General features: G+C 37.3%; 1 protein-coding gene across 6 annotated transcripts in view; it reads left to right on the top strand.

Moving 5' to 3' along the window:
* The window catches only part of nrxn2b (neurexin 2b), a 712610-nt gene that overhangs the window by 329032 nt on the left and 371355 nt on the right, over window positions 1-12223 (top strand). For 5 of the 6 annotated variants that reach the window (XM_085451729.1, XM_085451735.1, XM_085451733.1 and 2 more), the window contains 2 exons: window positions 2483-2506; window positions 9837-9998. In XM_085451729.1, coding sequence (XP_085307855.1) covers window positions 2483-2506; window positions 9837-9998 — 186 coding nt within the window. The remainder of the gene's footprint in view (window positions 1-2482; window positions 2507-9836; window positions 9999-12223) is intronic. The other variant, XM_085451730.1, reaches the window with a different exon arrangement.

Here is a 12223-nt window from a genome sequence, read left to right on the forward strand (position 1 = left end):
TCATATTAGTAGGGTCCAGTTAAAATGGGCTAAATGTGTACCTACGATGCTTCCTAAAAGCCTCCTGGGTTAGCAGGAGGAAACCTCAGGGTAAACCCAGGATATGTTAGAGAGATTATGTATCTCAGATGGCTTGTAAATACCTCATCATCCTAGTGGAAGAGCTAGACGTGATTGCTGGAGAGAGGAAGGTCTGGGCATCTCCCTTTAAGCTGCTGCCCTGCTGACGTTCGCCCTGACAAGGGGGTAAAAACATATGTGGATAGTGTTTTATGTATGTTAAAAAAAAGCAAACAAAATAATGAAGTGAATTTTATTATACATGTCCCTTTAAAACCTTTACCTAGACCTACTCAGGAAAACTACTCTTCATAAAGCATTCCACCACCTATATTTAACCGTTTTCTATTATTTTCAAGGTCATCTGATTTTTGTGAAGGACAGACTTTTCACAACCATTCCAGGGCTGTCGAAGAACTGATAGTTCCAACAGATAAGTTAAGCATTCAAACATCAAGTACATGGGAGGGATTTAAAGCTGGCAAATGCTATCTTTTGCATTTAATAAGTTCTAATTCCTTTTCTCTTGCTGCATCACAGGTCATCTGTTTTGAAAGCTTAAGTCGTTGTCACCAAGTAAATAAACCTCTGTCAGGTCCATTTTTTAAAGCCTCCTATCATATCTATAATGTTTAGTAAGTTCAGTGACAGTGTTCAGAGAGTTCATTGTGGTGCTTATATGCAAATTTACACCCACCACTGAATATTCCTTTGCCTAATTAATGGATTAAGAGAAGTCATTAGACACAGTGGGTGACTGGTGACAGCACTTTATTGTGACCCCAGATCAAAGAGTGGGTGTGCTTGAAGCTTCAGTTTGGCCAGTTACCCTCATGGGAAAGACCTTCGTCATGGTCACCACTTACATTCAGCTCCCACACAGATAGCATGAATACACAGTAATCTATCCCACACACAGACACACTTGTATCATCTACAGCACTGCTGTAGATGATACAAGGCTCACATACAAACGATGGTTGAAATTTCCATTATTTTTAATTTCTCGTCAGCATTACTTGGAGCTTTTTTTTAATATATAGTTCTTTTAATTTGACATTTTGCTTCTGGCAAGTTGTAAAATGTGTAAAATCTGATGACCTAACTGGGATTTAAGGAGAGAAACTCCTTTTACCAGTGTGTGTGTCAGCTGCGATCCTTCACAGTAGTTAAAATGTTAAAATCAATATGCAATATGTCCACTCTGTTCGGAGGAAAAATTCCAGAACACCATTTACCTTTTTGAAGTGTTAATGCTCCACTTGCATGGTTGAGTCTTAATGCTTTATGCACGGTGTGAGAAACTGAATTTTCTGTTAATGTACAACATGAAATTAAAGCCTCAAATAATGCAAAATTTTCATAAGATCAATGACGTGACATTTAAAGACAGAAGGACACTGAATGTACAGAAAGGACTAACGCGTCATTCCATGCTCACTATTTCATTTTTTAGGGACTGCGAGCTTTCCTCTTTACAGTGGAAATGATTCAAATGACTAAACGAACATCTATCTTTTTTAGGTTGTTGCAGACACCAGAACCACAGCTACCTTTCTGTCCTTCTTTCTCTTCCTCTCTATCCTTCAGCCTTTCTCACTCTTTTAAGTATATCCTGAATTAATTCCATTTTCCTAAATGCTTATACTGTATTTTTTCCCATAATTGAAGATTTTTTTTTATTTTACAATGGAGTAATTTCTTTTTTGTCTTCCCCTGCATACATCACAGCAGCCCTAAATGACTACTTGTGGGAATTTTGCTTATAATAGATAATTGCACCTTTTCAAGTCATCAAAAACGACACCCTACCAACAGAAAGCCCACTGAACAGATTAGTCTGCCAGAGTGAATACTAATACTGATGTACTTTTCCCTCATTCCCTCCCGCTTTCAAAATAAACCTCCCCATCAAAACTGCCCAAATCCCCTCTGTGGAAGTTGATTTGCTAACTCTTGTCTCTCTTACTAACATGGTTCAGAATTCTTCCAATTTGATTACTTTCGTGGGTGAATTTTCTTTTCCCTTACCTTTTATGATTTCAACAACTAACACTGTGTCATTCACGGAATGTAAACCATCTGTTGTTTTCTCTAATTAACTTGCGACTTACATACTAACAAATGTACTGTTATCCTTTTATACCTTTTATTTTTTAATGAATTTTATTTTGAAAATGACCCTTAAAAACGAAATAGTTGCTTACAGTTGCTTTCTTTATTTCTTTATTTGGATGTTCTACTACAGCTATATAAAAAATAATATTTTCTTTTTCACTATTCTTTTTACAATCAAATTGCCTGATTTTATCAAAGGCGATTCGTTTTTTTCTTTCCCACTTTTTTCGGGGCTTAGGTATGTTTTGAGTTTTTTTAAGGTTTGTCATTTTTTTCTTTCTCCTCCCCCTGTTTTCTCCTGAAGCACGCAGGCATTGGACACGCTATGGTAAACAAACTGCATTATATGGTAGATATCATTCTAATTGTCTTACACTTTGGTTTGCCCTGGGTTTTCCGTTACCTCTTTCTATTCTGTTTGCTTTACTGAAACTACAATCCTCCATCAATTCCAAGGTAGCTGGAAAAACTCCACCTTTCTGTTTTTATTTTAGCCCTCTCTCTGTATTTATATATGTTAACCGCTTTTTATTGCCATCCAGTTTCCCTTTCCTGTTAAGACTTAATGTTTTCATCCAATGAGGTCTGCTCAAAAGAAAAGATATAGGGAATTATATCAGTTTTAATTTTTAATTTTTTTGGTTGTTGTTTATTTTCTTTGTCTTTTCATTTGTTCTTCTTTTTAAACACTATCCGTATGAAGAAATAAAGAATCATTACGCAAGATATTTTCTCAATTTAGCATTCTGAAATTTTGATGAGAAACTATATTTTGTTAATCCCTATTCCCTTTTTTAAATTTATTTTGTATTTTTTTAAGAAGAACCCTTGAAGTGAACGTACACAGCAGACTTTTCAAGCAGCCTACTCTGGCCATTCCAGTGAAAGGAAGTAAAAATACATTTTTCACTTTCTGTTTTTTATATCATTTTTCTCCCAATATTTTAAAAAGTGTGAGAGAAATGCCACTAAAGACACTGTTTTGCTATGGTATTTCAGTTAGACTCGTTTGGCATGTTATTGAGTGCCCTGTAATCTAGGTTTGCCGTCTTATGGTTTATAGAGTCATGAAGATTATTTACAGCTCTTGATTTATCGGTCAAAGCCCTCACTGTAAAGAAGGCTTCAAATGAGGGCTTGATCCCATTAGTGGCCTTAGGCTGATTTATGATCAACCTGGGGCTGTTCTCAGTCTTGTACCTGAACAGTCTTCCTCTCTTACACGACGATGTGCGCACGTAATAAAAGGTTTTCATGGACAGTTAGTTCCCTGAACACAGGTGCAGGGGTGATCAGACAGTTTTACACTGAATAACCAGCAAAGTGGGGAAAGTTTGGCAAAATAACTCGTAGACCTTTATATTTAAAAATATGTAAACAAAGACGGACTGACAAAAGCCTTACTGAGATCTTATTTTACTAACTCCTATTAGGCCTTAGTACATAACAGTAATGCTGCCATCAGGGTGTAGCTAGAGTCAGCCTTACTTGCTTTCACTGGACTTGCCCAATCAATGAAGGAAACTGTCTGCCCATCGATGCAGACATAAAGGGAAGTGACTGGGAAAATCTGTGTACGATCGACCCCTCATTAACACTAACACTAACTTATATTTCTTATACTTTACTGCCCTCACCCCTTGCATGAAAAGACTCCTATCCTCTTCGATCTTCTTTTTGTTGTTGTTGTTTTTTGATACAAAGATTGCATTGAGTATATATGTATATGTATATATCACGGCTAACGTATATACATACATATATCAGTTGTCCTACTAAAATCAATATGGCCATAAGACATGTTAGCCACATTCTCCTTATTGTTTTTATTTATTTTATTTTATTATACTTTGTTTTATTTCTTATATAATTTTAACTTCAAAATTAACTTACTAAAATGAATAATGACCTCACACGTTATCTTGCTAAAACAAAAAAAAGGGAAAAATAACGAGGGGAGACAGATTTTCATTTTCTGGTGAATAAAGAATTGATGCCCCAAGGAATAAATCTGGCCAATCCATCAAATCCCATGAGTTGGAAAAGAAAAGTGTCATGTGCAGAAAGCCACTGTATCTGGTAGTGACTCACTGAGTCTTGGCTCAAATTTGACAAAAGTGATAAAGCAATTTTCAACTCGCATCAGAAAAGCTGTAGTGAAATTGTAGCAGAGGCATAATGAGAACTGCAATCACGAGCAGATGTTTTTGTGTTTTTTCTGTGTCCAATACCATGAAGGACGTGGACAGTGGTGAAAAGCTATTTCCTGCTATCTTTGACCAGAATTTGAACATCTTCTCTCCCCTCTCAGTTTTTCCTATTCTTTAAAAAACCCTCTCATGTACGTGGATTCCATCTGTGATTGTTTACTCCGGTCCCATTTTCTCCAACTTCCACCTCCAAACTGAGTATCCAGTGGCTGTATTCCTGCACCATGTCTGCATGATTCTATTGGCTAGAAGTGTTCACATCAGCATTCTTATAGGGTGTAAATGCTGCTGTATCCCAGCACGTGTCAGTTTGTTGTACACGTGTGTTGATGCATTTTTTTATGTTGCCTTCTTGTCTAAAACCCCGAACACTAAAAGCTCTCTTGCTTTTCCTTTTCCCATTTGTCTGGTGTCGTGATGCCCTGCGATTAAATTCGCCCATTTTGCTGCATTTTGCCAGATGGTTTATTTTATACATTTCTTTTAATAGTTGACCTTTTTGTGTTGTGTCTCAATGAATTCTTCCTCCAAGCCCATCCTTCCGGTCATCTTTTTTATTTAAGTGCATGGCTTGTGTGTCACCCTGTTAGCTTGTATGGATTCATTTTGTTTCTTCTTAATCAAACAAACCCTTGTCACTTGAAACAACACATTCAGTCCAAATGTGGATCTGGTTTGAGCAATCAAATTGCAGAGGACTTTTAAAGAATCCTCACATACTTTTTTCACTATGACTAAATTGTTACTAATCTACTGTTTGGATAAAACCTTTGTTGTAACTGTACTAACAACCATTTTTGTGTCTGACTTCCCCTTACTTACAAAAATACTAACCGATTTTGTTCACCCTCCAACCCTTTTAACTCGTTTCGGCGCATAGTTTAAAACCCCTCTCTCTTGCGCAAATGGCACTCGCCCCAAGCTTCCCAACCCTCCCCCCATGCCTTTACTAACACAGGTTAGTTCGTCACCTCAGGGTTTACATGTCAAAACTCCACATTGAAGTTCAAAAATAGGGCTCTCTCCACTTGCGACCAGTTAGGACTTTTGACTCGCTGCCAGACACCTATGGAAACCCATCGCATGGGTGGGAATGCATTCGTTTCTGTGTAATATATTGTTTCAACTACTAAAGATAACACATTGTTCCTTTTTTTAAAAGACCTGTGACAGTAATCAGATGTTGTTCCAACAAGGGTAAGTGACACATTTCTATGTAAACATGTTCCCCTGCATGGATAAGTGTATTAAAGGAGTGATGGTACTGAAAGGAAAGAAATCTCTGACAAATGGGCCTTATGAAGATTGGATGGTCAAAATAATGGCTGTTGTTGAATTTTAGGTAGAACATGAAGCAATCACAATTCAATCACAAACTGATAGCAGACTGATTCCGTCTAATTGCCATGTTATGGTCATCTTGATCAAAGTCACTTTGTAGACAGCTGACCGTGGCTGCATTTCTGGTCCCCAGCTTTGAACCATTTCAAAGTCATCCAAGTTGGAAGTTTATTGGACATAGTGGCAATACTTTTGATTGTGCCACAGTTTCCAAATACTGTTTTCCCTATTGTGACTGTAGCATAGAATTATGCTCAAAATGTCCATAGAAGCCACATCTGGTTTGGAATAGACTACATTTAAAGTCCAATTTAAAAAAAACAAAAAACAAAAACTAGTCTGTTGGTAGATGCTGATTTATCAGGAACAAGTAGACATGAGAGAGTGGCTGAAAGCAGAGGTTAATAGCTTAAAAGAATCAAGTTCAGCAGCATGCGAGTGGGTGAAATAGATTGCTTCTTATGATTTGAACCCTAGAGCTGTGCCAATCTCTTCATAGTGTATTCAGCTTTAAACATCTTCATTGTGTCTTTTATACCTGGGGCAATCAGTTCAGCAGAGTTTAGCAAGGTCTTCTTAGTTTTCTGTATGTACAGGGCTAAACAGGTATCTGGCGAGCAGCTGGGTAAAACCGAGAATCCAATAAAGGCTGCAGCTGGGGCTTGAGTTAAGTCTGTGTATTATGTGCTGTATGTGCTGCTTGTTGGAGGCACACGAGAAAGGCCGGAAGAATGACGTTCACACAATAAAGAACAGCGAAGAATGCTAGAAATGTGCGAATTAATCTGATGCAGTTTTATATTTGTCATCCTTCCTTCCTAGAATTTTCACATTAAGCTTTGTTTCAAGAAAGAAACTGTGATCACACAATTACACCAAATAATATTCAGGCCATATGCTGTGTGCACCCAGGATGCTATTTTTTCCCCAGGAGAAGAAATAACATTATGCTGCCAACAACAGCATAATTTTGAAATTGATGAGAACGTTGCATATAAAGACAAATTTTAATTGCACTATTGCAATTAAAAGTTGGTCAGTTACTTTGAATGCACAAGGAGCTGCTTGTCTAAAAAATAGACTGATCAATCCACAGAGTCTAGTTTACTTTTTTAAGTTGATCAGTACTTATGCTTATAAGTGTTGCACACTTTGTTTAGTCAAAAGTCCAAATTTACATTTTTTCATTCTAATTTGAATTCAAAAACAACTCTCAGAGAGAAAAAGCAACCAGAGACTGTTCATAGAATGGGAATATTTTACTTGGCGTTTATTCAAAGAAAAGTCTAAATACATTTATAGCACATTAATTAAAATGGGAACGCATGCGGCATATTTCAACTTGCAACCTCTGATACCATCAAGCCCTTCCTTCCTTCCTTCCTTCCTTCCTGTGTGGCCAGTGATGCAAGGGCTTGCAATTTTGTCAAAGGAATGAGTGTGTATCCTGGTTGAAACACTAACTCTTATGAATTATAACAAAGTTACCTCAAAGAAAACGTTTTTTTTTTTCAGACAACCTTTAATGTGCTTATTTTAGTATTTCGACACATTGTCTACACGGGGCTTTTAATGCTGTATAAGTTAAACCTATGATCAAACAATAAATCACTAATATAACAGGATTGCTTCAGACAGTTTATTGAATAAATCACATGTGTTTAAAGCTTTTAACATATTAAGGAGTACAATCTGGGATGAAAGTGAGGGGAAGAGAAAGAACTTACACATTGCTGGGAACTCTATAGGTGTCTGGCAGCTAGTCACTGATGTTTTCCCACTATCCGAGTAAGTGCGCTGATTCACTGAGATGTGCCATCAACAATCCCAATATTATCCCAAAACTTCCATGGGCCTAGCTTAGCCATAGCCAATATTGGTGTTTTTCAGCACGTTTGCCAACCCCTTTATTTTAAAAGGTTTACGGGATATTTCTCTACCCTATGACATTTCCAATCTACTTTTTTGAAGAAACGGTAATACCATGGCTATATAGTTCAACCACAGTAGTAGGAACATGTTTGACATTGCCTATAGTAACAATTCCCCTCCCACCCATTTCTTCTCTATAGCCAGTAAGGTCTCGCTTGTCACTTTGGGCAAATGAAGTGTTCCTGTTGAAATCCCTATCCAAGATCTCCAAAGATGACCCCAACATACCAGCACTGTGAACTGCAGATTCATCATGCCAGATACATCTGGCCAATGTGATTCATCTTTCTCACCAAGTAGCAACAGCAGACATAAAAATGAGTTGCCCTCTTACAAAGGGAAGTACGGGAAAAAAAAGAAAAATGTCAAGGAAAACAGAAGATAAGAACTCAGCTGGGGAGATAAAATCTTTGGAGTGCAGTTGCTAAGGTTTCTTTTTGGTTACAGTTGCCACAGCTATAGTTGTGGACCTGTATCTTAAAATAAATTTAGGCATAGTTGATGTTTTCATAGAGGATAACTGATGTTTTTGCTAACTGAATTCACTACTTTTGAATATATTTTAAAGGACATGCTAAAGGAAAGCACCATTTCTAGATCTTACTTGACAATTAACTGACCCAAATGTAAAGCTGGACCTTGATGAAATGATGAAATGTAGTGCTACTGGCACTTTGAAGTATGCAAAGGTAATGAAAGCCAGATGGTTGTGCGTGTGGCTCCCAGCAGTGCTGCATTTGTACGTTTATGCAGAATAACAGATGTTGAATCAGAGACTGGAGTGCTTCGCTTTCGCCCACGCCAGCTCTTTTAGGATAATTAGAAGAATAAATTGGTCACTAACTGCAAAAGTCTCTCCCGAATCAAACATCAGGATCTGGCAGGGTGTTTGTATATGATCATCGCTGTCGTACCAATACTAAATCCAGTCGTGATGAAATACAATTAAGTAAATGATAGATTTGAGTATTTTTCATAAACAACTACAATTTGCTTCATTGTAATAAGTATAATGTAAAAATACAAGGGTTTTTGTGATGACTCCTTGAAAACTTGTGGAGGAGAGATGCTTTCACGTTTCAGACTAGTATATATATATATATATATATATATATATATATATATATATATATATATATATATATATATATATATATATATATATATATATATATGATTTCTTCTTTTCATTTACTCTTCAGGTATTATTTGTAAAGATGGGATAAGGTCAGGTGTAACATGAAAAGAGCTTTCTCACCTCATGTTTTAAGGACTAGTCTTACACTGTAGGAGTGGTTCCCACACATGCTGTTGTATTTCTTTTAATGATGTTCTATTAATAGCAAAACAGTAGAAGAGGGAATCAGTATTAAAAAAAACTTTAAAATGATTTGAGTATAATAGATCTCATTAAAAAAATACAAAACTTAGTAGATCCCTAGAGATGTCAAAAAAATGGGAGGCATCATTTCTACACTTCGGTTCGCACATTATCTCACACCATTAGCTTGCAGCCGTGTGTTTGATTCTGGGTTCCACCTGGTGCTTCTGTCACCAATCAAAATTCAGCAAAGAATGTATGGCCTTGTACAAAATATGAAACTGGAGGCAATTAAATATTAAAAAGGGAAGTCATTTTTACTGGTAGCTCTGTGAATGAAGTGTTACAACGTAGCTATGCCAATCTCAGGGAAAGCCCAGTTGGCATTTTAAACATGGTGCTTGTTTAAAGGTCAAGTTCTTGTACTTATGTAACTTTAAATTCATAGTGTGTGGTTTAGATAGCTGTTTTTAGTGTTCATGACTGAAATGTTAATTCTTGAGGCTGTAGATTATGGCCTTTGCACTGAGTTTGCTAAACCAGGTTAGTTATTCTACCACTGGTAGTGATGAGACATTTGGCACACTGTCGTTCCATTGGTTTACCTTTAGCAACTGCACTCTAAAGTGAAAGCCCTCAGTCTGACCAACACCAAAAAACCACCAACTGAGCGATACAATTTAAGGTACAACCCAATCAAGCGTCTGTGTTTAATCCAATTTCTTCCTTGTTTTTCCTCCCATTTCTCTTAATTTCCCTCCTTTCTTATTATTTTCTTTTTTCTGTCTATTCCTGCTCTATATTTCTATTTCTATCTGTTCCTTTCTGTCTCTTTTGGGACATGCTTTTGCCAGGTGACCATCTCAGTTGATGGTATTTTGACCACCACTGGTTACACCCAGGAAGATTACACTATGTTGGGCTCTGATGACTTCTTCTACATTGGAGGTAGTCCAAACACTGCAGACCTGCCTGGATCTCCAGTCAGCAACAACTTCATGGGCTGCCTGAAAGACGTAAGTGTAAAGTGCTTAATATTTAAACTCTTATGAACAAACCAACTGAAATTTGCATTTTTCTTTGACGAAGTAGGGTACGAGGTTGGTACGAGGTAGGTGAGTTTCCTTGAGGCTGTTTCACCTCTCACCCAAAAAGTTTCTTCAGTTCTAAGAGCAACTGGTGGAGAGTCCCAGATTAGGTAGAGGATCATTATGTGGTCCGTGACCCTCTTGGGGACATTCCCATAAAATCTGTGACTCTCCACCAATTGCTCTTAGAAATGAAGAAGCTTCTCGGATGAGAGGTGAAACGTCTTCAAGGAAAGTCCAGATGCTTTTCTTTCCAAGGTCTTCTTTGGGTGTTGGCTACCTTTTGTTCCACTGTCAAGATTATGTGTGACGTCTTGACAGAATAATGTTGCGTTCTGGTGACTAGGAAGGCCAGTCCATTGTGTAATCATTGCTAAATTTCGACAATGATCAATGGTCAAAGGGCTGTACTCTATGTATCAGGTACTTTCCAGATAGTATTGCTTGGCAAACAGTACTTTGCTGTGAGATATCTCCCACACCATTGACTGAAATGTATAATGTAAAAATAAACCATGACAGAACCACCATCTGTTTTGCAGATGGCTGCAGAGATCTGTTGTACACTTTTGTACATCCTTCTTCACTTCCGTTGTGCATATTCATAGTGATTTGAACCAAAATTTAAAATGACCTGTTGCTAATAATTTTCAGGCCAGTTCATCTGTACTTGAGCATTTTCTCCTTGTCTCCCTTCCTTCAGAACAGGTTGGTCACGCTTTCCGTAGGACCATTTCTGATGAAGCTTTGGACATGACGTTCAGACACTGTTCGTCTGCTATTGATAGTTTTTTAAACTTGCCAGTTCTTCTTTTGTCTTGTATTTCTCCAGTTTGATTAGGTAAAATGACTGGACTGAAAATAGTAGCCAATGTCCAAAGAAAAACTGTGAAAAACCTTCAAAAAGCCTGAAGAACTATTTTTCAAGTCTTACAAAGTCTGGCTCCTCGGAAGCAAAATGTAATGAAATGAGTGGTGGCTCACAAACCACAGTATGGAATTAGAAGCATTTTTTATTGTTTTAGACAAAGCGAGAACAAATGACACAGTTTGCTGCATGGTATCATCACACATATTTACAGAAGCACATTTGTGTTGACTGACACTTTCTCTGGAGAATCATCCGTCTGGGCAGTTATAACTCCCATATGTGATAGTAGGAGGTGTCAGACATACAGCTTCCTGAATCCCTTTGAAGCCTCTCTCTTTCTAACCACACCGCAGAACACACAGACAGATCACAATTTGTAGCACGTCCACTCATGTTTGTGGATGGCTATATAGAGGACAGTTGCCTTTTAAAATTTTTATTTCAACTCAACTTTGATAAAAATTACTTATATTTTCACCAAGGTCTTAATTCATGGCTGAACAAGCTGTCAAGAGAACCAATCACAGCTCAAAGTGCTATGCCCTTGTAAATGTAATGACTTGTATAGAGGCAACGCAACATGGTGCCATCGCATTCCCTCATAAAACCATGCTGATTGAATAAGTAATTACTTTTGCCATCGCTTTTAATGGATCGCACAGTAATCACCCTATCTCTAACTTAATTATCCCTGTAGAATTACACTTTCATTATCTGGGTTGCTATCAGAAGAATCCCTTGCGGGTCTTAAACTTCCCTAGGCATTTAACAGTCCTCTGTCTCATCAAGACAAGGCTGGATTTACAGTCAGTGTACACACAAAGCACAAGAAAGGAAAATTGTCTAAATGTTTAAAAAAGATAGTGGTAAGAGCTAGTAGTAACAAAAGAAATTGTGACCAAACTTTTAGAAATGAAAAGTAAGAGCAGATGTTTTAAGACTTGATCATTTAATTTGTGTAATCTCCTGTTTAAAGCTAAGGGAGAGAAGGTGTGACAGCAACAAAAAAAGTATTTCTGTTTGACTGGACTGCACAATGAAAACAACGTAAGGGGGGTAATTTAATGATAACTAGAAGGTTTTTGACAGAGATGAGATACAAAGAGATGATGAGATGATTGTACAAAGAAAAGGGAGCAAGTTCCAGACAGGTGGGAAGTGGTGTAGCCATCAGATATTGGTATTCATGTTCACCTTTGTTTTTTAAAGTAATATGTTTGTGTTTGGTTAAGCACAGCAAGAAAATAACTTTCCTTCTTTCGTGAACTCTTTGGATATTTGG

The sequence above is a fragment of the Copadichromis virginalis genome, linkage group LG3, assembly GCF_057382275.1.
Source record: "Copadichromis virginalis isolate Kocher_CV1m ecotype Utaka linkage group LG3, C_Virginalis_male_GT1.1, whole genome shotgun sequence".
Lineage (NCBI taxonomy): Eukaryota > Metazoa > Chordata > Actinopteri > Cichliformes > Cichlidae > Copadichromis > Copadichromis virginalis.